A 27,776-nucleotide genomic window follows, 5' to 3' on the forward strand; every position below is an offset into this window, starting at 1 on the left:
AACATTCCCCTTCCACTGGCTGGCGTCTTGTTTGGAAGCTTACGCTGTCTCTGGGGCATATTACTGGTGTTTGTTGGCTTGCTAGTCTGTTGTTTGCTTGTTTTTAGTTTTTTGAGACAGGGTTTCTCTGTGTAGCCCTGGCTGTCCTGGATGGAACTTAGGTAGACCAAAGGACTTACTTGGTAGACTCTAAGTCACAGAGAGCCCCCTGCCTTGGTCTCCCGAGTGCTGGGATTAAAGGTGAGCACCACCAGGCTATAAAAGCACATGGTTAAACAGCTGCTTCCCTGGGACTCTGGGGACTTGGGGACTTCTTCACTAGTGGTGTCTTCCCTCCTCTGGAATCAGGCTTGCTACAGCGCAACCCAGCCATTCTGTATAGACAGGCTTCCAGGTAGTCACAGGGCAAACAGGTCACCTTGGCCAGAGGGCTGTAGACAAAGACACAGAAGTCACTGGAAGCACTTCAGGGCTTAAATCTCTCAGGGCTAGCTCTCCAGGTGGCCTAGGCACCGGAGCAATACAGGCCCATTCCCAGACGCTCTGGACAAGATGGCTGTGAGCTTTGACGTGAAGAAGGCCGGAGTGAGCAGGGGCTTCGCCCTCAAGCTCCGGAGCACAGCCAGATCCTGGCTCTTATCTCCTCATCGCAGTTACCTCCCCTGTACTTTTGGCCTAGAAATAAAACTTGAGCCAAGTTACCTTCAATCTGAGAAAAACCTACACCTAAAGGACGGCAATTGCTCATAATCAGCAACTGCCTTGATTATAGCCCAGGGGACTTTGACAGTTTCCTTCAGGGACACTATTTCAGCACAAAAATTCAAGGAAGTACCATGTGAGCGTGCCCCTTGCCCCTCAGCAGCACTAATGATTGCAGCCTGGATCTGAATTCCCCACCTATGGCCCCATTTGGGCTGACTCAGGTGTGGGGTGTCGGTGCAGAAGTGTGGAGAATGGTGGGGAGCAGTGGGATGATGGTGGGGAGCTGTGGGTGGGAGTAGGAAGCTGTGGGGTGTGGGAGGTGGCCTTGGGGAGGTGCTGGTGAGCTGGGAGGCCATTCTGTCTCCACTGTTCCTTACTAAGCGACCTGGGATGTCTTTTCATAGCCCTCAGCCAACTTCTGGACCCAAAGGAGAAGCTGGGAATTCCTTAGCAGGGAGATAGAGTTCTTTTCGAGTAGCAATCCTCGACCTGTGGGTTCGACCCCTGGGGTTGTCTCCTGAGCTCACTAGAAAATACAGATATTGACATTGTGTCATTCCTAACAGTAGAAAATCACAGTCACGAGGTAGCAATAAATAACTTTATGGGTGGTGGTCACCACAGCGTGAGGACTGTATGAAAGGGTCACAAGCATTAGGAAGGTCCTAATGATCTAGGAGGGTCCTTTCCCCACATGCAGGTTTAGCCTTTCCAAGAGACGAATTCAGTGAGCACACTTCTGGAGGCAGACAACAGGTCTAACTGACTTACACAGAGCGCTCAGGTGAGACAAGCGTGGGCTGTTTGCTTTATCAGCTCACTGATGTCTTCAAGGACTGGGACCTTGTCCTGTCTGCCATCCTTCATGCTGGTTTCGGTCTCCAATCAGAGCCAAGGCAGAGCTTCCAAGGGTCACACTGGGACATGCTGGCAACTCCCTGATTGTGCTTCACAAGGGACAGCCCTCTCCAGAGCCACTGAGCTTTCCTGTGACTTGCTGGCTAGAATTGAGCCCCATTCTAGACTAGACTCTGTTACTGACAAGGGCAGAGGGCACAAAGCAAGCATTGGAGCTATTTGCAGTGGCTACCATCTAGTCCTTCCTGGGAGCCTCCAGAGAGCACGTGTAACTGGCTCTTAGAACACTCCTTAAGTCATGTCACTAGTCACTACCAAACTGAGGCGGCAGGTAGGGCTTTTTGTTCCCCCTTAAGATTTTATATGTGGGGCTGGAGATGGCTCATCAGTTAGGAACACCGACTGCTCTTCCAGAGGTCCCGAGTTCAATTCCCATCAACCACATGGTGGCTCACAAACATCCGTAATGGGATCTGATGCCCTCACCTGGTGCGTCTAAAGAGCAATAGTATAATCATATACATAAAATAAATAGATCTTTTTTTAAAAAGGCGTGTGCCACTACCATCAATTTTTTAAAAAGAGGTTTTATATGTATGAGTGTCTTGCTTGCATACACTTGCATATGTGCACCATGTGCATTCTTGGTGCACACAAAGATCAAGGTGGGGGTTGGTTCCTTTGAATAAGTTGCAGACAGTTGTGAGCAACTAAGAAGAAATGACTGATTGTCTGTCGTGTTTATCACACAGTCCTCTGAGTCCCTGTGCTCGTCAGCAGAAAAGGCGACTCCAGAGACTTGTGTGTAGTCAAGACAGAAACAGGTTATTGGGTTCCTTGAAGCTACTAGAAAAGAACAAAATAGGAGCTGGCTCAGTGGCAAAGTGGGCAACCACACTTACCAGCCTAGTCTAACCGACCTGAGTTCAACCCAGAGCCCCATCCAGGTGGAGGCTAAGTACTAATTCTTGCAGATTATTCCCCATTCACATGTGCACTGTAGATTACTGTGTGCCTGCTTGAGCACACATGTACACACAGACACACATACACACAAAGCCAGGCTTTGTGAGGCAGGAAGATCAAGGACAGTTCAAGGTTATCTCCAACCACATAACAACCTTGGAGGCAACCAAGGCTACATAAGACCCTGAAACAAAAAGCAAAAACATCACAATTTTTGACATCTAATCCAACCATCGAGCCTGCAGTTGCAGTCAGTGATTCCAGAACATTCTATCTAAACAGCACCAATGCAACCTGACCTGATGGCTATCAGTAGACCACTCCACCCAAGAACACAGAAGTTCCGTTCACCCCAATATACATGAACTGTTACCAAGACCGACTACATGTGTGGCCAGAGAATAAATCTCCATAAAGTTGAAAGGATTTGAGCCATGCACAGATCTGACCCATAACAGAATTAACTTACAAGTCAGCAACAAATGGGGGCTGGAGAGATGGCTTGGAAGTGAAGATTCCTTCTTGCTCTTGCAGAGGACCTGAATTTGATTCCCAGATCTACATGGTGTCTCCCAATATCTATAACTCCAGCTCTAGAAGACTTGATGGCCTGTCTTAGCCTTTGCAGATGTAGACAGATCATGTAGGCAAAATACTCACTCAAATAAAATTTAAACATTAAAAAAAGATCAGCAACAAAAAGATGCCCCAGGCTGGAGAGATGGCTCAGAGGTTAAGAGCATTGACTGCTCTTCCAGAGGTCCTGAGTTCAATTCCCAGCAACCACATGGTGGCTCACAACCATCTGTAATGAGATCTCATGCCCTCAGCTGGTGTGTCTGAAGACAGCGACAGACAGTGTACTCATATACATAAAATAAGTAAATAGATAAATCTAAAAAAGTTCATATTGAGATGCAAAAGGCGATTTTTAAGAGTTATTTAAAGAGCAGGATATCGTGCAGTGGAAACTCGCCTCACATGCGCAGAGCACACAGAGACTGCTCAGCTGTGCAAGTCTGACATGACAGCCCAGGTCCAATCCCAGAATCCATGAGAAAACAGCAACAAAAGCCGGACCCTAGTGTTCACACCTTTAATCCCAGCACTGGGGAGGCAGAGGTGAGTGTCCAGCCTGGTCTCAGAGAGAGTTTCAGGACGGCCAGGGCTACACAGAGAAACCCTGTCTCGAAAACCAACTGACCAAATCAAACCAAACCACCACCACCAACAGAAAGAACCCACAGGCAGATGCAGTGGCATACAGCTGTGATCCTTGCACCCCTAGAGGTCAGCTAGCAGGGTGGGACAGGAGAGTCACATGAAGTGCTAAGGACTACCTAGTCTGGCATATGCAATACAATAGCAATACAGGCATAGAAACAGAGATCCTGCCTCGACAGGGCAGGCTAGGAGGACTCCTGAAAGTTGATTTCCACATGTATTATTGTGTTTTTTTCTCTCTCCTTCCATCCCCTCTCCCCTTAATAAATACATCTATTTTAAAAGCTCCGGTGGCGGTGCAGGAGTCTTAGAGTCCTCAGAGATAGTGGGCATGGCCATGGTGGGGCTCTCCAGTGTCTTTGTTGGTTGTGGTCTGTAGAGTCATATTGGCCAGTCAGGAAGCTGACTCAGCATTCAGTGAGCGAGCTGTTCCCAGCAGACCTTTATCGTGCGCACACAGTCAGAACCACCGTCTACAGGGCGGACGGTGGAACGCTAACAGGAAGAAAAGGTTTGAAAAGCCTTTCCATTGAAAGAATGCCCTAGAGGGCTGTGATTGTCAGTGTGATAGGATCAGGTCTCAGCACAAGACCAGCCTCCAGATACTCGTGTGAAGGATTATCTGGATTTAGGTTAGCCCCTGGGCATGTCTGTGAAGGACTATCTAGATCAGGTTAACTGAAGCTGGAAGACCCACTGTAATTGTGGGTCGCACTGTTTCTTCAGGTCTGCACCGAACTGCAGGAGAAAGGAAGCCCAGAACTAGTATTCAGAGCTCCCAGCTTCATGACTATGGATGTCATGTGACCAGCCACCTCACACTCCTGACGAATTTCCTCTAACTGCAACGCAGAATAAACCCTTCCTCCCTTAAACTGCTTTATCGTAGCAACAGGAAGAGTAATTAGACTAGGCCTTAACAGACCACTTCCTTTCTGCTAGAGCTGCACTTGACACAGAGAACACAATGCGCAGGATGCCGCAAACACGGCAGCACATGTGCACTGTACTAACTGAACACGGGAGGCAAGTGGTAACTTCGGCAAGACTCCCCAGCACCCGTGCGGTTGACCCTGTGCCAGCAGAACAGCATTAGCCTCACGGCACGGGTCTGCCTATAAAACTGCCTGCCAAGCTAGAGGTTTCCCAAGGAGAGCAGAAGACTCACTGAGTGACAATCAACTCCTTGACCAGACACCCAGGACCTGTAAACTTCACATATAAACCTCATAGTCTCTTTGGAAGACTCCTGGGTCTCTACTGCCAAAGAGCGGCAGCATTGCCTACCTCACGACACCCTTGGAAGATAGTTGCACTTCTGCCGTTGGCTTGCATAGTCTTCCTTGCCAATGGCTGACTTTCTGGCCCAGCTCGTGAAGTTTGATGCGCATCGGGGCTTTGCTGTGGATGCTGTGCACTGAGCACCCCAGTCAGTAGGACCGCGTCCTTGGCCTGGAGTCAGAGGCTTGGTTTTGGAAACGATCATCTCGCTGTCCTAGTGTAGGTGTCCAGTGCCAGCGCTGCATTTACATCTAGGTGAAGTTCTGTGTAACTTTAAAGCAAGTAGAGAACATGGTAAAAAAAAGCATTTGCTCAGCCATGTGCGGAAGGAGGGTGTCAGCTGTCACTCTCAGATGTACTCCCTGGAGGCAGGGCCTGGAGCCAGACTGTCAGCCGGCAATGCTGTCTCTCCCTCCTGCAGCGCAGGCTGCAGGTGTGTGTGCCCAGCCCGCTGGGGATTTGAAACCAGCCCTCACCTCATACTTGTACACTAAGCACTTATTCACTGAGCCATCTTCCCAGCCTGGAACTCAGTTCAGTTGAAGAAACCCAGTGTGGGTTCACAGAGGGAAGACTTCTCGCTTTGCTCATTTAGAGCAGGGGCATCTGGGATAAGACCAACTGCAGAGTTAGTGTTACAGCTGCCCAGGTTCCTAGAAAGCGCTTGTCTTTTGTAGCTGTGAATGTGAAATTTGTATGTGTGTTATTACAAAGTGAAAAAAAAAAAAGCTGTAACAATACTAGCAGAAAAGCAAACAGAGCTGCAAACAGAACAGAAATCCAGAAAGAAACCCACTCAGAGGAACAACTGACTTCTGTTAAAGGCTCCAAGGCAAAGAACAAATGGTAAGAGACCAACTGAGCAGGCATCCAAGTGAAACACAGAGCTCTGAGTGTGTCAGCTAGACTAGCTTCAGGTAAGGTCTGTATGTGGCTCCCAGTGTCCATGTTAACAGGTTTGAACTGCAGCCCCGAGGCTGTCATGGCCATTCTTAAGATTGCAGAGACTGGATTCTCCTGTCTGGACCTGGGCCAGGGCCTGAGGATGACCGTGCTGTGCTGCCTCACGGTGTTAAGATGGAGCTAAGTCATGGTAAGCGACGTGTTTCAGGTTAATCCGGCAAGGGTCAGGAATGTTATTAAGAAAGGATGTGGGGGTCCCAGAATGGGTTTAAAAGGTGTCAAATCTTGATCTCTAAAGGACATATACTATTATATATGACTAAATATAATATATACTTATTATACACACACATGCACACACACACTCTCCCCATGGTGAGTGGAGGGACAGAAAATATGCAAGGCTGTTACACCAATGTTTATACTAGAGGAGGAGGTATCATTCTATTAATTATTTCATGGACATAAGTACATTGTTGTTGTCCTCAGACACCAGAAGAGGGAGTTGGATTCCATTAAGATGGTTGTGAGCCACCATGTGGTTGCTAGGAACTGAACTCAGGACCTCTGGAAGAGCAGCCAGTGCTCTTAACCACTGAGCCATCTCTCCAGTCCCCATTCTATTAATTCTAATGCAGCATGTGTTACCAAGGAATCCACTCTTTATCCATTAGGACTTCCTTAAAATGGATCACAGACCTCAGTGTAACTAATAAAACTTCTTTAAAAAGAGCTAAAGAGCCAGCTTCTTTTCCAGAGGACCCAGGTTCAATTCCCAAGACCCTCTTCTGGTCTCAGCAGGCATTAGGCAGGCATATGGTGCACAGCCATACAAGCAAAACATCCACATACAAAAAAAAAAAAAAAAAAAAAAAAAAGAGAGAGAGAGAGAGAGAGAGAGAGAGAGAGACCCAGACAGTGGCATCAAAATCAGCACCTGAAAGGACCATCTGATAAGCTGACTGTAGTCTAACCTTCTTAGTACTTGTTTTTAACTTGTAGACAAAAAAGTATGGATAGCTGCAGAAATAAACCCCCCTTTGAAACTAGGAGTCCTTTAGTTGAGTTTTTGTGCTCACAAGGAATACAGCCGAGGGTGGTAGCACTTCAGAGGCAGGGGAAGTAGCATGAGTCTGGAGCCAGCCTGCTCTACATAGCAACTCACCCCACAAAGGGAGCAATTCAAAAAAGTATTTGTATATGGTAATGATAGTTAAAAGGAGAAAAGGAGGATGGTACAGGTAACCATCAAGGTCAACGCAAGAATACAGAGTCAATAATTTTAAAGTGTAACAACATGATAAAGGGGGCTGGAGAGATGGCTCGGCAGTTAAGAGCACTGACTGCTCTTCCAGAGGTCTTGAGTTCAATTCCCAGCAACCACATGGTGGCTCAAAACCATCTGTTATGAGATCTGATGCCCTCTTATGGTGTGTCTCAGAGTGACAGTGTACCCACATACATGAAATAAATTAAATCATAAAAACAAAAACCAAGATAAAGGAGTTAGAAATATGGGTCAATGGTCAAGTGTATACTGCGTCTGCAGGGCACCTTGTTCAGTTCCTAGCACCTGTGTGGTTACACCTGCTAGTAACTCCAGCTCCAAGGAAACATTATCTTCTGGTTTCTGTGGGCACCAGCACACACAGCACAGGCACACAGATACACACACACACACACACACACACACACACACACACTGAAACCACCACCCCACTTGTAGCTTAAATGGCCAGAAACTTATAAACCGTAGAAGATGTCTTCAAGACAGCTGAATCTGTGCTTGCCATCTTTGCAGTCTTAATTGGCCCGGACTGTCATTCTCTTTGTTCTAAAAAAAAGATTGAAACCTCAAGACACGGGGGTGGCGGGGGGATGGGGGGGAGATACAAGCCAGACTTAAAGAGAAAAAATTTGTAAAGCACTTATCTGATAAAAGACTTCTATTGTGAAAACCTAAAAGTCAGGCCCCCACCCTCCAAAAAGGCAGAACAAATCAAAGGCATGTGGCTGGGCACTGGTGGTGCACACCTTTAATTCCAGCACTTGGGAAGCAGAGGCAATTGGATCTCTTTGAGTGTGGGGGCAGCCTGGGCTACAGAAGCCAGAGTCATCTCATAAAACAAAACAAAAAACCAAAACAACAATCCTCCCCAAAAAACAAACAAAAGCCCAACCAACCAAACAAAAAAAAAAAAAAAAAACAAAAAAACAAAAAAACAAAAACAAAACAAAAAAACAAAAGACAAAAAGAATGTGGATGAAGGATGACTAAAGAGATGCTCAAAGTATCATCCGAAGGAAAATGAGAGCTGGGTGTTGTGGCAACATTTAACCCCAGTACTCTGTCCTTCAAGGCATACAGGATACACAAGTCTAAGGTAGCCAATCAAAACCTTTGTCTGTATTTCTATACCAAAACCATATTCTCAAATACAGTGATATAGGAAGGAAGCTGTCTTTCTCCTTTTCTGAGCATATCAAATTGGATAAATTAAGTGCTATGCCCTCCTGCTTCCCTTACAGGGAAACAGTTGAAAATGGGACAGAATGAGGCCAGAGATGGAGAGTTAAGGTATCTTTTCCATCTCTGAATCCAGCCAGACCTAAGGAAAGCCTACCTTAGGAATCAATCCTACCCACTAGGACAATCATATCCACCCAGGGGTTTTACTATGCAGCTCTAGGTGGCCATAAACTCAACAGAGATCTGCCCAACACTGCCTCCCAAGTTCTTGGGGTGCTTGATCCGAATTTTTATTGCTTTGAAAGCATCCTACTTGACACAGAGTGAAGCAAATTCAGAACCTCAAGCCAGATTTCATTTTTATGTGCATCCCACTCGTTTGCTACTTCCTGCTTATTCAGAGGGACAAGTGCTGCGACTCCACACTGGAGGGCTGAGCAGCAAGCTTACAGCAGGCACAATAGCAAAGGCCTGAATCCCAGAGAATCCAAGTGGCACACTGAGCTGCAAAAGCAGCCACTCAACCCATGTGGTGAAATGGCCATACCTCAGTCTCCATACCCTTGCATGTGAGTCGAGACATAACAGGACAATGGCATTTTATTTACAATTGGACCAGAAAAAGGCATACAGGCATTTTTTTAATTAAAAATAATGATGATGATTTAAAAAGTCAGAAAAATTGACAATGTGTGAACCTTTCCTTTACCCCTCCCCCACAATGAGAACCTGGGGGAGGGGGTGCAAGATTTGAATGACCAAGTAACTCCCAATCTCTCTCCACTCTTTGGACTCCCATTTCTCCAGCCTGATTCTTGGTGGATGCCGCCCAGTGCTGCGAAGTCACTGTGAGGCAAGATTGAGAGGTGCACTGATTTGACTGAAGATGGCGGTGGGGCCCCGGGAAGCCGGGATGAGGGGGTCGGGTGTGTTCCTAGCATAAGCAGCATCCTGAGCTTTGTCTCCTGGCAGGTTCCCAGAGGACTGGGGCAGGGCAAGTGGCTGTGATTGACTCCTACACCCAAGGTGGGTTTGGTCACTTACTACTTAAGAGCAAAGTCTGTGACTTGCACAGGCTTTGCAGGGATAGGGTAGGATGGAGGAGCTAGGCCAGGGACATGAGCTTCCTTCCACCTCGGGGGAAACTGGCTTCTTGCCTATTCCTAGGAACTGGGAAAGGAGCAACCCAACTTACCTTCCATTTTCCTTCTCAGAGATGTTTTCTGGGTGTCCCCAAAAGACCTTGCGTGGGTGGAAGAGGGGATGGGTCTGGCTAAAAGAATAAATGCTGGGGCCAAGGGCCATGAGGAGAGACTTCCTCTCCCTGGCCAACTCAAGGAAGAGAGAGATCTGGACTCCAGACCTGAAAGTGAGGGAAAAAGGGGTCTGCCATCACCCTTTAGAAAGAGCGGTGCTCCTGAGGGAAAGACTGGGGATCAATCTTGAGGCGTGAGCACCCTAGTCTAGTGGCTTTAGCCACCTCTTCCCATACACACATGGGCACTTGGCTCTGGAAACACTGGCCCTGGCCCAGAGCTTCTTGGCACGAGAACAGTCACTGCAGGTCTCATTTCTTCCTTGGTGGTCAGCAAACTCCTGCTGCTTTGATGAGTGGACCCTGCTGTCCCAGGGAACCAGGACATGTTCTTGGAGTGGCCAAGTGTTCCCAGTCAAAATGATGACCAAAGGTCTGGCTGGCAGCCTTGTTTTGGGCAGCCGAGGGCAGGCTGGGGAAGAGACTGAGGAGGGCTGGCAGGGCTTGGTTGGCACTGAGGTTACTGTCTAGGCTGCAGCTGTGTTGTCGTGGCATCAGTGACGAGGGTGAGCAATGAGATGCTCGGAGCCCCCACCGCAGCCCTGGCGTCTCCTCTTCCAGTTAGCAGTAGGGCGGCCAACAACTCTGAGGAGCTGATGAGGACAGTGACCAAAACCCCACATTTATCCATCCTAGATCTGCATTTTTGGAAAAAAAAAAAACCAAAAAAACCTAAAACCCCAAACCAACAACAATGAAAAACCCAAACAAAACCAAAAAGACCTGAATGAACAGGTCAGAAGGTTCCTGCTGAAGGCGACTCTTAGCTGAAGAAAAACAACCACAGAAAACTGTATCCCTACAGACCGAATGAGATGAAGAAAATGGAAGGGTTATCTACAGGCCCTCCTGCCCTCCATGCGGCCTGGGGGTCTAGGAACACTGTGCCAGGAGTTACATTCCAAATGAGCAGGAGTTATTTTATTTTGTGTGCCTGCAGTTCCCCACGCAGGGTGGCTTCCTGTCCGAGGATCCGACGGGCCTAGCGTTGGTCCACCCACTCAGTCTATCTTCACAGCTGCATAGATCTTGCGGACAAACATGTAGGCTGCATAGAAGCCGATGGTCCCTGTGAGCAGCCAGAAGGACAGGACCATGAGGGTGGTGTAGCCGAAGTAGAGGAGAGAAGGGATGAACTCGACGATGTCCAGCTGGGGCGAAGGCAGAGAAAGGGAGATGGATGGTGAATGCCAGGCAGCTGTGTGCTGTGGCAGACTGCAAACCCTGCGCTGGCTAGTTTTATGTCAACTTAACACAAGCTAGAGCCATCTGAAAGGAGGAAACGTCAACTGAGAAAATGCCTTCATGAAACCTGGCTGTACGGCATTCTTCCACGGCCTCTCAATCGGCTTCTACTTCCTGGTTCCTGCCCTGTTTGAGATCCTGTGCTGACTTCCTTCCTTCAGTGATGGCACTATGATGTGGAAGTGTATGCCAAATAAACCCTTCTCTCCACAAGTTGTTTTTGGTCATGGTGTTTATAATCACAGCAATAGAAAAGTAACTAAGATATGCTCCCCGTCCCATATCTGGTGAAATTGACACGGGGCAAGGTGAAAGGGCTCACAGCAGGATAACCAGGGCCAGAGTCCTGCCTTGGAAGTCAGGTAGAAATGGACACAGCTGCCCTACTTCCCGGTCCACTGTCCCGAAGCAGCATCAGGGTCAGGAGGGAGGAGCAGCTGTGCAGAGTCCCAAGGCTCCAAGCTTAAGGACCATGGAACCATCATCAGTCTGCCCCACTCTACAGTCCTCTGTCCCTGAAGATGCTGAGCAAACCCACGAGCTCACAATGCTTGTTATCTTGGAGCACACTGACCTCTCTAGTGAGGGAGGGAGACATGAAAGGGGTCAGTGGTGTGATGTTAGGTGGTTGAAGAGAGTACAACTTCCTGGCACACTGACACGTGCTGAGTGCACGGCCCTGAGGGGCCTGTCCTAGGGCTCACGGGCAGATACAGTCACAAAATACAACAAACACAGAAAAAACAATGTAAAGAAATCAAAGAAATAAAGATAGTCCTTGTCCAAGATCTTAAGACTAAAGTGTGAAGGCCATGGTTGTAGGCTCCCCTTAAATGGCCTTGCCATCTTTCATGTACACACTTTTTATGAGTGTGGATGGGATAAAGGAGTTAGAAGGGGAAAGGAACAAGACACTGATCAGACAAGGAAGGGATTAAGCAAAAAGAAAGGGCTGATAAAGTCCCTCATGGGTTCAGGTCAGTTAAAGACATCATTCATCAGAGACCCTTGGAGTAGGCTGGTGTGATTTCCTACAGAGATTGGATGAGGCTGGTGGAGGAAGGGCAAGAAGCTATGAATCTCTAACTTGTGTTTGCCCAGCACTGGCCCCGGCAGATATTCTCGTCACCTCGTGTCCTATTGACAGCACCATTCCTAAAACCAGTCCATCAGAGCACAGCACCCTATGGGGCCCAGTAGGCAAAGTGAGAGGCATGTGTCCACAGCAGAGCCTCAGAGGTCTTCTCTGGAAGCAAGATACAATGGCAGAAGAAACTATTGAGGTTTCAGTGCTACGGAAACAAAAAGGTAGAGACACCAAGACTTCAAGTGGCAGCCTTCTACTCTATGGAAAGATCCTGCCTACTGACAGAAGCCAGAAAACCATTGACAGAGCTCTGACAACTTCATATGCTGGACCTGATAGAGTCAAGTTAAGACTCCCACTTCCTAACCATGCAGCTGTCAGCCAAGGACTCTGCTTCAGTCAGCTTCAGTTCTGGTTGCCCAACGATCACAAAAGTTTTGATTTAAATAGGCTACTGAGGTGGGAAGAGTCTAGGAATAAGGCTGAGATGCAAGGTACGCAGGGGCAGGCTGAGGTGTGAAAGTGTGCGCTTCAGGATGTCAGGAGTTGTTCAATTAGAGAACAGGAGTGTCTGGAGAAATATCAGTTACTGGGTCAGCAAACCTTGTCTGAAGGACCACATACGATTTTTGTTCTTCCCTCGGTTTTATAGTTATGTGGTTTACAACTACTTGACTGTCACTACAGTGTGAAAGCAGCCAGAGGACATGTGAATGAGTGTGTATAGCTGTGTTCCAATAAAACGTTCTTTCAAGAGCAGCCTACTGGCCTGGGAACTAGCTGCTGAACTCTGAAGCAGAAGTGCTCATCTGCTGGGATGGCAGAAGCTCTTGGGTGGAGCACTGCATCAGACCATCTGGGAAGTCCTTTCTACAACCTGGTATTTTGGGGAAACTTGGGCATTCCAAGTTTCACCCACTGGACTACAGCTTAGTCTGCAAACATGCCCTGGCTGCAGGCATAAGTCAGCTTTCCTCTGGGCTTCAGAGACAGTAAAGCATATGAACTCTCCAGTGCTGGAGGTTAGGTACTCACCAAAGCCTCCCTAAACTCCTCCAACTGGCCCATCTGGTTTGCCCTAGCTGCTAAGCCAGAACCAGACTCCTGTTGATTACCACCCACGCCTAACCTGTGTGAGCTCATGCAGCAAGCAGGCCCCCAAGACACAAGTCTAGCTCTGGCTCACTCTATCCTCACTAGGCAGAAGCAAGGAGTACTTGAGTGAGGAAGAGAAGGACCCTAGAGACACAGTGAATAGTTTACCTTTGTCTTTGGATATGTATACTTGTGTGTGTATCCAAATGTGTGTGCACATGGGTGTGAAAGCCAGAAAACTGGGTGTCCTCATCAATTATTTTTGCCTTTATTTTTGAGACAGGGCCTCTCAAAACCTGGAACTCACCAGACGAGACAGGCTGCCCGAAAACACTAGGGAGTGTTCCTCCACCTTCTCAGTGCTGGGTCTACAGAGGCTGCTGATGTTCCCAGTTTTTTATGTGGGTCTTGGGGCAACAAACTCAGGTCATCAAGCTAACACAGAAGTTTATAGATGGAGGCAGTTCCCTAGCTTGGTTTTTATCTCTATTTATTCCTTTCAACTGTTTTTACTTTCATGCTATTGTCTTTTTCCTTGTCTGGAGGGGAGTGCATATTATCAGCCTTATTTCTGAGTAGAATTGGTGTAGGTAACTTTCTGCCTTTGAAATGTATAGGGAGCAGAGGAGGCACCAACTGAGTGACATGAACACAGCCATGCCAAGGACTCCTAAGCTAGGCTCAAGAGGAATGGCAAAGCTTTCCTCAGGAGTCTGTGTTTAAGAATGATTGGTCAGTGTGTAAGAAGACTAGCAACTGCAGCTTCCTCTTCAATCTTAGACTGCTTGTCTACAGACCTCTTACCAAGACTAGCCAACCCCTCCCCAGTGCTAGTGCCATAACAACCCCACGGAGATTCTGGGGTGTCAGTCACAGGAGACTGTGCCTGACCAAAGCTTTATGTGTGTCTGTCTTCATTTTATCACCACCCTAAGTGGGGTTCCAGTACACACAGCACACTAGTCACAGCACAAATGGTCTTGCTTACTTATAAAGCTCAGCCTCCCAGTGCTGAGACAACAGCCATATTGCCTTTATGTTCTAAGAATCTCAAAGGTTTGTGCACATAGCATTCTCACTGTTATTCAGACTGAAGGTTTGTTCCCAAACATTTAACACACTTCTAAATGGCTCTGGGTCATCTTCACTTTGGATGTAAAAGCACAATCCAGACACTTGGCTTCCTATCAACAGCCCCCCTTCCCGCCCCAGAGAGGGTTAAGGGGATCTCAAGGTGGGTAGTACCTTGTTAACAAAATAAAAGATGGCATAAACCAGGACGTAGAATGCAGATCCCCCTGAGACAAGGAAATTCCTCCACCACCAGCGGTAATCCTAAGGAGCAAAGAAAGGAAGGGTCATGGTAGGATCCAGGGCATCTTCCCACAGATCAATAGAGGGGTTTAAGACTCTAGGTAAGAAGAGTCACATTTGGATAAGGAAATGTTTTATAACTTGATTGTGATGACAGTCCCACATCTAGATTTATTTTTGAAAACCACAGAATTCCAGAGTAAAATGGGTAAATTTTATTGCTTATAAATCATATCTCAACTTTTTAAAAGGTCAATAAAAAATCATAACAAGTAAGTATGCTTGAGCATATACTTCTCACAGGTGAGAGTCGCTAAGGTAACCTCCACACCATTCTCCTAGTGGAAGAGCTGGATTTCAGCCCTGGCTCATATCCTATCCACTGCCTACCTGGGTCTATATTCACTCTGTAATAGCCAATTCCTACAGGGGAGCCAGGACAACAATCTGTACCTGTCAACTGGAGTTACCCGGAGTGGGTCTGATGCAGACAGATCACGGCCACACTGTGAGGTGGGCATCATGAACTCCAGCGTAGAATAGAAAATGGCTCAGGCAGGGGAGCAAGACAACCTGAGACAGCATCCCAAATGGGATTCCACCCTCTTCCCAGAGCCCCATGAAGATGGTCAGTGTTGATTTGTCCTATGCAACCATTGCCCACTGGTCCATTCCCTCACCTCTGCACACAACTGGAAGTATACCATGACGATGCTGATTTGTGAACAGGACACCACCAGGATGATGAAAACGAGGAACAGGAAACCGAAGAGGTAGTAGAACTGGTTCTCCCAGATCGCCTGTGGGCACCAGAGATGGCTGCAGCGGCCTGCTCACCTCAGTGCCTACTCAGCAGCCACTTCCACCAGAACGCCTCCACCAGGGCTCCCACCCCCACGTGATCAATACAGCAGTGCTACCACTGAGGGCAGGCTCCCCCACACCATGCACAATCTGTAGCCCTCAGGCCTGCATATCCTTGACCTTTTTTTTAAAGATTTATACACACACACACACACACACACACACACACACACACATACATATGCACACACTTGTACACAGAAGGTACTGAAACCCATGGGACTAGTTACAGACAGCAGTGAGCTGCCACGTGGATGCTGAGAACTGAACTCAGGTTCTCTGGAAGAACAGCCAGTCAGCGCTCTTAAGCACTGAGCCATCTCTTCAGACCCTCTGACTTTTTTTTTAAAAAAAGCTCTTTTTTATTGAAAAATACTTTTCATATATCTTGATGTTTTTTCCTCTCCCCATTCCTCCCACCCTCTGCCTATCCACTTAATTTTATATTCTTTTTGTCTCTCTTTTATGAAAGACACATACCCCAAAGAAAAACAAAATAAATAAATAAATAAATAAAGCCCAAACAAAGCAAACTGAGACAGAGTCTACAGAAATATGATTAAGTTTGTTCTGTGTTGGCCAACTACTCCTAACCCTGACTTTTCCTTTCTTTGCAAGATGGGGTTTCTCTGTGTAACTCTGGTTGTTTGGAACTCTGTCGATCAGACTGGCCTTAAAGTGCTGCCTGCTTCTCTCTGCCTCCCAAGTGCTGGGGCTGGGAGTAAGTGCATGCACCACCACACCCGGCTCTTTCCTTTTCTCTCTCTCTTTTTTTTAAAAAAGATTTACTTACTTTATATATTTGAGTACCCTGTTGCTCTCTTCAGACACACCAGAAGAGGGCATGTGATCCTATTACAGATGGTTGTGAGCCACCATGTGGTTGCTGGGAATTGAACTCAAAACCTCTAGAAGAGCAGTCAGTGCTTTTAACCCCTGAGCCATTTCTCCAGCCCCCTTGACTTTCTTAAACAAATTTTTAAAAATTATTTTGTATGTTTGAACGTTTTGCTTGTATGTCTGCACAACATGTGTGCCTGGTGCTCAGAGGCCAGAAAGGGCTTCCATGTGCTGAACCCTTCCCATGCTCAGCCCCTCATGCACAGCAGGCCTTGGTTACCTCTCAGGACTGTCTTGACAGGCAGGACCATTAACAGACTTAAGAGGGAACAAAGGGCTCCTGCAATTTCAGACAGCAAGAAGCAGAGCGCCTAAACAAGGGCAAGAGACCAGGCTCGTGTGGCAAGGCTGTGTGTGGAAAGGTGAGGAGTCAGCAGTACTCACACTGAAGATGAAGAACAGCTCAATGAACATGGCACCAAAGGGCAGGATCCCAGCCATGAGGATGCTGTAGCAGAGAAGGGAAGTTAATAGTGTAGAGACGCTGGCCATTGGAAGGCCCATGCTCCCTCCTAAGCATCAGTACAGAGAATGACTACATGGTGGTAGGTCTAAGGTTTGCCTTTTCTGATCCACTATATCTTCTTGGAAAAAGAGCAGGGCAGCTGAAACTCTCTTCAACTTATAGATGGGAACTCTTATACATGGTAGAATAGTGATCAACCTGCCCGGGGATCATCTTTTCCCCCCTCTGGTTGGCTTCCAGCTCACAGAGGTCCCCCTGCCTCTGTCCTGAGTACTGGGATTAAAGGTGTGCACGACCACTGCCCAGCTCCATTTATTTCTTTTTTAAAGATTTATTTATGGATATAAGTGCATTGTTGCTATGTTCAGACACCCCAGACGAGGGCATCGGACCCCATTACAGATGGTTGTGAGCCACTATGTGGCTGCTGGGATTTGAACTCAGGCCCTTTGGGGGGGAAAATGGCTCTTAACCTCTGAGCCATTTCTCCAATGCCCACCCCACCCCCTTTCTGTAATACAATTATTCCATGTGGCTTTTGGCTGGAGACTGAACCTAGAGTGTGTGTATCTTAGGTAAGTAAGCGTTCTACACTGAGCTATATCCCCAGCTTAGGCAAAGGTCTTAACATCTGCCACCTTCCACCTCTTTGCTTCCCTGAGCTAGTTTTTAGGCAGACATCAAGTGTGCAGTATCGTCTCTTCATTGTGACACAAAGCCAAGCTGCAGGCCATCTAGTAGCATAACTGCTGCTGCAGTGACCCCAGCACTGTTCTGAGAAGGAAGCCTCTTCATGTTCTCCTGAGGAGATGGCTTAAGGGAGTACTGGCATTGCCCACCCTGGAAGACCCCCTTTACCTGTTAAGACTCACCCCACAAATCGGTTCATGTACCACCGTTGTTCAGGGATCTGCCGGGGAATCTGGTTTGTGCGCACAGGGTTGTCATATGGCTGCTTGCGGAAGCCAAAATAGTAGCCCAAGTACACAAGGGGCAGGGAGATCCCGAACCACATACACAGCAACGCCACCATGGTGGGAAAGGGTACCTGTGGACACAATGTTGTGAGGTTCCCATAGGTCTCGATACCTAGAACAGAAACCACGCAAGGTATAGTAGTGGGGATGGGCAGCTCTAGGCTCCCCAGAAGGAGAAGCCATCTATGCAGCAGGGACACTGTGGTGGGAAAGATCCTGCAGACATTTCTGCTGCAAGGCTCCTAGCCTGAATCTTTTGAGGCCAAGAATTTCCTGTGGGGAGAGCAGAGTGCAGATGGGGGCATGTGAGCTTCCAGTGAAGATGAAACCTCAGCATCCCAGGAGCCTATCCTCCTGGGAGAAAGTGGGGACTGAGAATCCCAAGAAGCCATGAAGGTGCATAAGGAAAGGACACTACATGAGGTCTGCTGAGTGAAGAGAACAAGGGAGAAGGCAAAACTGCTAAAATGAAACATCACAACATTCTTCTAAGTGGAGAAAATCAGGGCATGGGTTTGGAGTTATAAACAAACTCCATTTTAATAAAATTCACTTTTTAGACAGGGACTCATGTATCCTAGGTGGTTGGCCTTGGATACTATGTAGCCAAGGATAAACTTGAACTCCTGACCCTCTTGCCTCCACCTCTTGGGTGCTGAGATCAGAAGGCATGCACTACACCACAGTCAGTTCATAAAGTGCTGCTGGACTCAGGGTTTTCAGCAGGCTAGGCAAGTACTCTGCTAACTGAGCTGCACCCTAGGCTCCCAAATTCAGTGTTTGGATGTGTATGTGTCTAGAAAGGCCTATAACAGAAAGTTAACAGTACTTCCTCAGATGGTGAATGGGGGTTAGAACTGATATTGTTCATCTTCCTCATCATCTTCTGTGACATTTTCTAATAAGGTTTGTGCAAAAATCAATATGTTAACAACATATTAATGTGGAAGGGTAAACCTCTGGCAGCCACTCTAGAAACCAGTACTTGAGTAAATGTGCAAAGAACTTCAAGTTAGCACACCACAAAGATACTTGCACATTCACCTTTATTGCTGCACTGGTCACAATAGTCAGGAAATGGAACTGTACGGAAGATAAAGAAAATGAAGCACCAACACTGCAGGAAATGGATGGAACTAGAAACTATTATGCTAAGATAAGCCAGACTGAAAGTCAAATACTGCATGTTTTCTCATACATAGAACCTACGTTAAACATTTTTGTGTGTACCTATATATATGTGTATACATAACTCATGAAACTAGAAAGGGGATCATTAGAAGGAAGGAAGAGATCTTCAAGTAGGGGAAATAGGGTAATGGAATACATGTGATAAGAAAGCAGAAGTTGGGAGTTAGCTGAGGAAAGAAGGGGAGCAGCCAGAGGGGGAAGGGAACAAGGAGAGGACAGTGAGTAAGGGGAGTGAGAGAGAACAAAATATAGTGATGCGAAGTGTAAAATGCCATAATGCAATCAATTATTTTGTATGCCAACCTAAAAATTAATAAAAGAGGATGTTAAATGTTTAGAACAGTATTACAATAATCATCACTTCTAGTAAATTTCAAATCATACACTCTCATCTTAAACATCTCTCTCTGTTAAAGGAAAAAGAGCACACATCAAAAACCTCTACAGTATTTACCTCTGGATGGCTCCCCCATTTCCTATGCTGTTGGGAAGAAGCAGCCTACACTAGAATCATATCCAGAGTCCTTAGTAGACACCGAACAAGCACCTGCCCCACTTCTGCAGTCTTGAGAACTGACCAAAGGCCCATATTCCCACACTCCCTCGGTCACAGAGCCTGAAACTCCATTCAGAGTCCTGAGCTGTTGGCAACCTCAAAGCATGGGACTAATGGGAGCTCTACCCTGGGGTGGTACTGACAGGATGCTGAGAAGGTGAGCCCTCTGACCTTATCCACGGATACCAGACAGCTCTCACTTGGTTGAAACATGGGGAATTCCCCAACTGGCCCCTGGAGTGTGGAAACCTCCCTTTAGAGAAGTGATCTGTGGCCAGCTGTTTCCAAGCCTGCAGAAAGGCCAGGGCCAGGGCACAGGCAGATGACAGATGGGCAATACTGGGGAAACCCCAGCCAACCTTTAGCCCCTACATCTGGGAACAGAACATTGGGAACTCAGAAAAGGGAAGGGAACAACAAAAGGAAGGGTCCTGGGAACAGGACTGAGCACCACCAGCTCTCCTTGCTGGAGAGGGCTGGCCAGTGGGGGAGGAACTTACCGCTCCTGATGAGTGCTTTCCCCAGATGAAGCAATTCAACACAAAGCAGATGCCGAAAACTACGCCAGGATACAGTGTCGCTGTCTGGGAGCAAGAGGAACAGGTTGGGGAGCTGCATTTGGGTTCCTACATGGTCCTTGCAGAGTTCACAGAGAAGAGGACCAGAGGCTTCCTCTGGTTTTCAGCTTAAGCACAGTTTCTTTTCTGACCCCACATAAAACAGGCCTCCTGTTCTATGAGACTTTGTAGAACGCTGAAACTGCTTTTTCCTTGCCCTCATCCCATTTCCTAATTACAGATGGTACTCAACTTAGAAAGGGTCTACTTAGGATCTTGTGAACTGGTGATGTACTGACAGAGGCATTCTGTAGCAACCACACTAAATTTAGCTTGTTAGATGCACATTCGTCTCAGACCCTATCAACTGAGATGCAATCTCACTGAGACAAAGAGCACAGCATACAGCTTTGCTGCCCAATCAGTGTCTGTCTCCCCAGTACACTCTAAGTCCTGTGCTCTGTTGTACTCTCATCACACAACACAGGAGCTACTATGAAGTATTTGCTTCATAAATAAATAAAACTACTAGAAAAATGCATGTCTAGGCTGCAACGCCAAACTGCCTACAATAACATGTTGGTGTTAGTAGAATCTTAAGGACGGCAACTGTGGGCTCTACTTGTATCATCTCACCTCACCCTCACTACATACAGGGTTAGAAGAGGCCCTACTAAAAGATGAGGGCATCTCTCCACTCTACAGTTTATCAAGGGTAGAGCAGAATTTAGAATCTAGATAGCCTGCCTCCTAAGCCCACTCTTGATATCATGCAATGTAATCTAGTCAGTCTCTTGTGCACAGAACGCCAAGGCCCCAGGCGTACACTTGAGTCTCATCCTTCCACACCGGGGATCTAGGAATCTAAGATCACTAAGTACAAAGGCCCAGGCCTAACCTAACACTTGAACTCTGCATTAATTTCTTCTTTGGCTCACCATTGCTCTCATCCAATAGCTAGTCACTCTTGTCCCTGGGCCCTCATGTGGGTCATCAACATATTGTGGTCTGACTGTGTCAGGGGCTATATGCTGCAAAGTAGATGCCTCTACCCCACAAGAGAGATGGAAATCACAAGTTCAGAGGGCTTTTTATGATTACCTATCAAGAAAACCCAAGTCAAGACTAGGATCTAGCCAGGTATGGTGGTGCACACCTTTAATCCCAGCATTGGGGAGGCAGAGGCAGGCAAGTCAATGTGAGTTCCAGGCCAACCATGGCTCTGTTATACAGAGAAAACCTGTCTCAAAACACGCGCGCACGCGCACACACACACACACACACACACACACACACACACACACACTCAAAATAAAATAAAGTGAAATACAATAAAATACTAGGATCCCAGCTGGTGTGGTGGTACACTCAGGAGGCAGAGACAGGGAGATATCTGAGTTCAAGGCAGCCTGGTACACAGAGTGAGTTCCAGGACAGCCAGGGCTACACAGAGAAACACTGTCTCAAAACAAAACAAAACAAAACAAAACACACAAATCAGCAAAACCCCTAAAACCTAGGATCTCAGCAATTCCAGAACTTGTAGGTACAACCTAAAATCTTCCTTAGGCCCAGTTCAAATGTCTAGATACTTTTTCTTTTTTGCTCCTTTCCATCCCTCTACCTTTCTGGCTTTCATGAAGCTTACAGCCTGGGCACCACGTCTAATACCAGGAACAGAAGGAGAAATCAAGTTCCTAGGAGAACCCCAGCCCTGCACTGCTCCATTTCTATGGGCTTTTCTACCTCCACAATGGTGTCTTCATTCTGGTGACTGGCATGTCAGCATGCTGTTACACAAGCCTGGCCTCTTTCAGGGGCAGCAATTCTCTCCAGTCTGTTGGGTATAGTGTTCTCCTATGATGCTGCTGATCACTCTGAATCCACTCTTCTCTAGCTTTAGTCACTAGACAATGCAAGCTCAAAATTGCCCAAGTTCAACCACTGTATCATGAATGAGGCATCTATGGACTGTGGGCCCTAGCCCCCACTGCATGCTGTTTAGTTACTAGCTTAAAAATCCACACCGGGGCCTGCCTATGCTCCTGAGTGGTGTAGGAAGGATGTCTCAGGCCTCAACAAATGAAAGGAGGAGGGGGAAGAGGAAGAAGAGAAGGAGGAGGGGAAGAGGAAAAAGAAGAGGAGGAAGAGGAGACTTACACAGAAGGCTCCTTTCTTCCACCGATGGCCTTTTAGAGTTCGGTAGAGACGGCCAGCAGAAAATCCACCAAATACCCTGTTGTAGGAAAAGGCAGAATCCATTAACTTAAAGGAGTCCTTTAAGTGTGAAGCAGGCCTGTGCCATCCCCTGGGAACATTCTCACATACACCTACCCCATGAACATGAAGAGGAAGCAGGCAGTGGTCATGAGCGCTCCCCGGCTGGAGGGCGACAGCATCCCAAGCATGGCCACAACTACACGGGGGACAGAGGGGATAGAAGGCAGGGTCAGGATCAGGGTGTTTGTCAGGCCCGAAGCTTCTGATGGGCAGACATACAGGCGGCTGGACAAATGGGGCTAGAAGAGATTCCCTTTTCTGGCCTTTGTAACAGCACAGCTCTCTATAGGAAAAGACTGGGTTGTAGCTGGGGTTCGGGGATTGGAGCAGCTGTTGGGTCTTGGCAGTCTGAACCTTCACCATACCTTCTAGTCCCCAGAGTCCTTGGAATGAACCAAACAGGCTGAGAGCATTCTAAACACCTGCAAGCTAATTTAACTTGACCCTGTAAGATAGAGGTTAGCCTCTCCATTTCTTAGACAAGGAACCTGAACCCAACAAGGTTAGGTGGCTATCCAGTTATAAAGCTGAAAGGTTGAGGGTGAGAGAGATAAATTTAGGCAGACTGACTCTAAACCTGTCTGAAATTACTATATACTAGTGAGCTTTTGTCCCTAGATTAATGAAAAGTCCTGCTCTATGTGGTGGCACAGGCAGATAAGGTGATTGTTCATCTTAGCTCGGGCTACGTATAAGGCCCAATCTTGAAGGGGAAGAGTCCTGAGCCAGGCCTGATGCTAGTAGTGATTCTGGACTAGCTGCTTACTCTGAGGGCTGAAAGGAGTTAGCCTTATAGTGCTGATGTATGCTTTCCTGACCAAGTACTCATGATTCTTATGTTAACTAAGCTGAAAAATAGCGGTGGGAATCATTACTGCTGGGGGCTTGGGGTAGCTGCCTAGGATGCTTGGCCTGCTCCTGGGAGATAGCCTACCCTTTTGCTTAAGTCACAGAGGTGGCTATGCCTTGGGATTAGGCCATGTTCCTTTGACTGCCATACCCAGCCTACATGCCCACTCACAGATGACAATCAGGATCATGCAGAAGAGCTGAATGCCTGAGCCCAGCAGAGAGCTGAGGATCATGGGATACTGGGGTGGTCTGAAGACATCACCATGCACAAGCTTCCACCCAGACTCCTCCATAGTGTCTTCCTGTAGCAAAGGGCAGAGAGAGAGAGGGAGGTTTGTGAGGACAGAGAGGCTCCTGCAGAAAACACCCCTGTAGACCCAGGCTACCCCATCAAACCAGCACCACCCTGCCATAAGCTCAGAGGACGGCTACCTGGAGAAGGGAGGCCAAGCACAGCATGCTTATAGCTGCAGGAAAAATAATGTCCCTCACCCACAAAACCAGAGAATGGGAAACAGTGTAAACAATAGCACATGAGTGCTTTAAAAATACTGAGTACCTTGTTATTTTCAAGTGATGTATGCTTTCTGAACACTTCCCCATGCTAATCTTTTTTCTTTGTGCTTTTTTGAGACAGGGTCCTACTTTGTATGAAGCTTACTGTGGAGGTCAGGCTGGCCTGGAACTCACAGAGACTTTCCTGCCTCTGCCTGTGCCTCCTGAGTGCTGTTATTAAAGGTATGAGCCATCATGATGGGTTTTCATTAATCCAGCTAACAATCAGTTCTGTATGTTTTTGTGTATGTACATGTGGAGGTCAGAGGTCAACAGGTGTCTTCCTCAATTGCTTTCCACCTTATTTTTTTGACACAAGGCCCCTTCTCTGAACCCCAGGAACTCCTCCACATTTTCCCTTTAGCACTGGGGTCATAGATGCATGCTGCTACCCCTAGTTTTACATGGGCACTAGGGATCCAAACTCAGATCTTCATGTTTGTGTGGTAAGGCAGGCACTTTACCAACGAAGCCATCTCCTTGGCCCCACAACTAGTACTACAAAAAAGGCAAGAATGAGAGAAGTTGTGTGTGGTGGTATATACCATGATCTAACATTCAGAGGCTGAGCTAGAAGGATCTCCAGTTTGAAAGACCCTGTCTCAAAAAAGAAAAAAAAAATTACCTGTCTTAACACCACTTTCTTATGATAGCTTGAATATGAGTTTGTGCGGCAGGGGGTGGTGGTGATGGTGGTGGAGTTTCTGGATGTGTGTGTGTGTGTGTGTGTGTGTGTGTGTATCAAACCAGGCATGTTGGCATACGAAAAGATTATGTATTATGGCTATGCATAGTTTAGTTTCTTGTCTGTAAATATATAAAAAATGTTCAAAACATAAGAAACTAGGATTGTTTTTTAAAGTTCTTTTTGTTTTTTGGTGGTGGTGGTGATGGTGATTTTGTTTTTTGTTTTTTTGGATTCTGGTAGGCCTAGAATTCACTACATATATCAGGCTGACTTTGAACTCATACAGCTCTACCTGCCTCTCTCTCCCGGGAAATAATAGGGATGAATAACCAGGCTGGCTGGGTCTTGCTATGGAGGTAAGTTATCTCAAACCTCTTCTACCTCATCCTACTGAGGTATATAACATTATGCGTAGCTTTAGGTTTAAATTTAATGGTGTTAAAAAATTATATCTATTTACTTAAGAATGTGTGTGTGGGTATACATGCATAATAATGTGTAAGTGGAGGTGAGGGGACAATTCTCTACTTCCATCATGAAGGTCTCAGTGGTCAAACTTGGGTTGTGATGCTTGGTGGCAAGCAACCTTACCCCCATGCACCATTTCAGAAATTCTACGTTTAAAATGTTACATAATAAATTAACCAAGTTTCTTTTTTCTTTTTTTCTGTGATTTCTTTCAAACACCCACCACTTTGAGGAATGAAACGTATTTCTTTTCTTTTCAAAGCCTTTGAGATTTACTGTGACCTCTCTCATACATGTGCGCATGTGCACGCATGCACACACGCCTGGCAGCTGCAGGGCCCTACTGTTTATCATCCTCCCTCTTCCAGTCCATCCGCCCCAGCCAAGACCTCGTACAATGTCATCCTCTTTGTTGTAGTTGGCGATGTCCTTTCGCAAGGTCCGGATAATAATCATGCTGAGGATGCCTGCAAAGGACAGGGTTGGGGGTAAGCAATGCTAACAGAGAGGCCTAACCCCATGCCCTTTTCGACAGGGCCTGGACATGAGGCCATCCAAATCTCTCCCATTTAAGCAGAGCTCTACTCCAGCTGAGCAGGGGTTAGGCTGAGAAGAAGCTGCTGGGATGGGAGAGATGGCCACAGGCTGTTGGGTTTGTGTCAGGGAGGAAAGTCCCATGCCATTTCAGTGACTAGCAATGCCCCGAACGAATAACTGCCTTCCACCAATGCATCAAGACTTGCATGGGTACCTTTACCTCTCACTGTCCCTCAGCAGTTTGTATCCTGTCTCCCTCTCTAGGGAGCAGCATAGTGGTTAGAAAATGGGCTCATGACCAAGCTCACTTTGTGCTTGTAGACTTACTTCCTGAGCCGAGGACTGTGCTAGTGAAGACTGGGTGGCAGCCAGTCTCTTCATAGGCAGTGAAAAAGCAGGAGCGACTGCTATCTTTGTCTCTCACAACATGAAAGCAACTGTTCTCATTCTACCTGTCTAGAGACTCCCCACCCAGCTTCCTGCCAAGCTTGTCTCACAGTAGGACAACTTCTGGAGGTTGTTGAATCAGTGTCTGTGCACAGACTATCTATCTGCTCTTCTCTAGCAAGCTCACTAGAGCTGAGACAATTCCTGTTCACTCTGTAACAGGACCATAGGGACTGCTTTAGACCCTGACAACACCCTAGAAATACCCCAGAAGGAACATGATGCCTCAGATCCCCAACCCCACCTTCAATTCTCAGAGGTCTCACCTGACAGGAAGAAGACCACCACGACAGAGTTAATGATGGAAAACCAGTGGATCTGCACATCACTCATGGTTAGGTAAGTATCCCATCGAGAGGCCCATTTGATGTCACTTTCCTGGCAGGCATGAAGAAGCAGTCAAGTCTCCTGTTGGACAGAGGATCCCAGCCCAGAGCAAGCCCTCCTCCCCTTGCCAGAGCAGGCGTTTGGTCTCACCTCCCAGTGCACAGAGTAGGTGAAGTACAGCCGATTCTCCTTAGTGGGGTCAATTTCTTGGGGTAAGGAGTTGGCACCCTCGGGTAGGGTACATGAACTCTTCTCGTCTGTTTTGAGGTCTGTGAGAGACAGAGATCCAGTCTGCTCTCCCAGTGACCAGTGCAACTCCCCCCAGGGAGGGCTACTCTGCAAGGGTCTCAAGGTCGACCTGCCATCAGGGCTGAGCGGAAGCTGGGAGTGCAGAAGACGACTATGGCTCTTATAGCTGTATCAAGACTCACCCGGGGCCCTGGCTTTCCCAAGGGGCCTTTGGGAATAAAATGTTATGGAGATGGGGAGGGAGAAAGAGAAGGATCTGAGTCTAATTCCTTCCAACCAAGAAGCAGCTGGCTCTCTCCATTCAACCCACACATCCATGGACTCCTCCCCATTCAACAGGCAACGTGCCCAACTGCGGCTCCTTCAGTTCTGCTCACCACTCAGACATTTATTATGGCAGTAACCCAGCCGTTCCCATGCCTCCCTCCCCCTTCCCTCCCCACTCCATCAAGCATGTGATAAACATATGCTAAAGAAACCAACGTATAGTAAACACCAACCGTGGGCCAGACACACACGAAGGCGAGACAAGAACAGAGTGCAGTCTTGCAGAGCCACAGAGAGTGTCAGAACCTCTAAAAACCATCTGTAAATGCTGAGCTGTGCTTGTGTCATACACAGGAGAGTCAGGAGGCACCTACACTCAGTTTGCATGCTTTAGGACTGCTGCATGTGCAAAGTCATGGGCTACAATTTTCTCAATAAGACAAAAACATCACCAGTGTAGTGACCCATGTCTGTGATCCCAAAGGCTGGATGGAGACAGCTCAGTTAGAGCACTTGCCTAGTATGTGAGGCTGAGAACCGACTGACTCCTAGCATATGAAAAGGCAGAAACAGGAGGATCCATGCATTCAAGGCCAGTTTGGACCACACGGTGAGACTCTGTATTAAAGTGAAAACAAAAGGTGTGGTGGAGCATGCCTTTAATCCCAACACTCCAGAGGTAGGGGAGACAGACCTTTGTGAGTTCCAGGACAGCCAGGCCTATTTACAGATACCAGGTCTCAAAAACAAACAGAAAGAAAAAACAGGAAGGAAGGAAAAGAAAAAAGGAGGAGGAAGAGGAAGAGAAGGAGAAAATAAAGTTTTATCAAATTCTAAGTCCAAGACCGGGCTGGGTCCTCATATTCCTGGCCTACTGCTGACTCTAGGCAGTTTTAGTCTGGCCAATCACCCACATAGAAAGAGACAAAGTAACCCTGCTTCTCAATGGCTTTGGCTGTATTCTCATCTCTTGTTCTTCACCAGACTGGCTGGCTCTTGGGAAAAGGCTCAACAAAGCCTCAACTTACTTAGTCTTGGCCAAATCACTAGCCTCTTGAGCCTCGTGACTTCTCGTCTCTGTCACCTCTAGAGTTGCTCAGAGGTGGTGTGCTCACATGGAACCCAGATGACA

At 47.2% G+C, this 27,776-nt stretch overlaps 1 protein-coding gene across 2 annotated transcripts in view; it reads right to left on the reverse strand.

The window, feature by feature from the left end:
* Positions 1-8,999: 8,999 nt before the first annotated feature.
* Positions 9,000-27,776, reverse strand: part of TM9SF4 (transmembrane 9 superfamily member 4) — a 45,697-nt gene continuing 26,920 nt past the window's right edge. For both annotated transcript variants that reach the window (XM_080924777.1, XM_080924776.1), the window contains exons 7-18: positions 26,279-26,397; positions 26,068-26,179; positions 25,214-25,284; positions 23,276-23,408; positions 22,309-22,390; positions 22,135-22,210; positions 19,918-20,001; positions 17,566-17,741; positions 16,612-16,675; positions 15,144-15,263; positions 14,395-14,484; positions 9,000-10,873 (exon numbers count right to left, since the gene is read on the reverse strand). In XM_080924777.1, the coding sequence (XP_080780903.1) occupies positions 10,724-10,873; positions 14,395-14,484; positions 15,144-15,263; positions 16,612-16,675; positions 17,566-17,741; positions 19,918-20,001; positions 22,135-22,210; positions 22,309-22,390; positions 23,276-23,408; positions 25,214-25,284; positions 26,068-26,179; positions 26,279-26,397 (1,277 nt within the window). In that variant the 3' untranslated portion in view covers positions 9,000-10,723. The remainder of the gene's footprint in view (positions 10,874-14,394; positions 14,485-15,143; positions 15,264-16,611; positions 16,676-17,565; positions 17,742-19,917; positions 20,002-22,134; positions 22,211-22,308; positions 22,391-23,275; positions 23,409-25,213; positions 25,285-26,067; positions 26,180-26,278; positions 26,398-27,776) is intronic.

This window comes from Micromys minutus (assembly GCF_963924665.1).
Source record: "Micromys minutus genome assembly, chromosome: 11".
Lineage (NCBI taxonomy): Eukaryota > Metazoa > Chordata > Mammalia > Rodentia > Muridae > Micromys > Micromys minutus.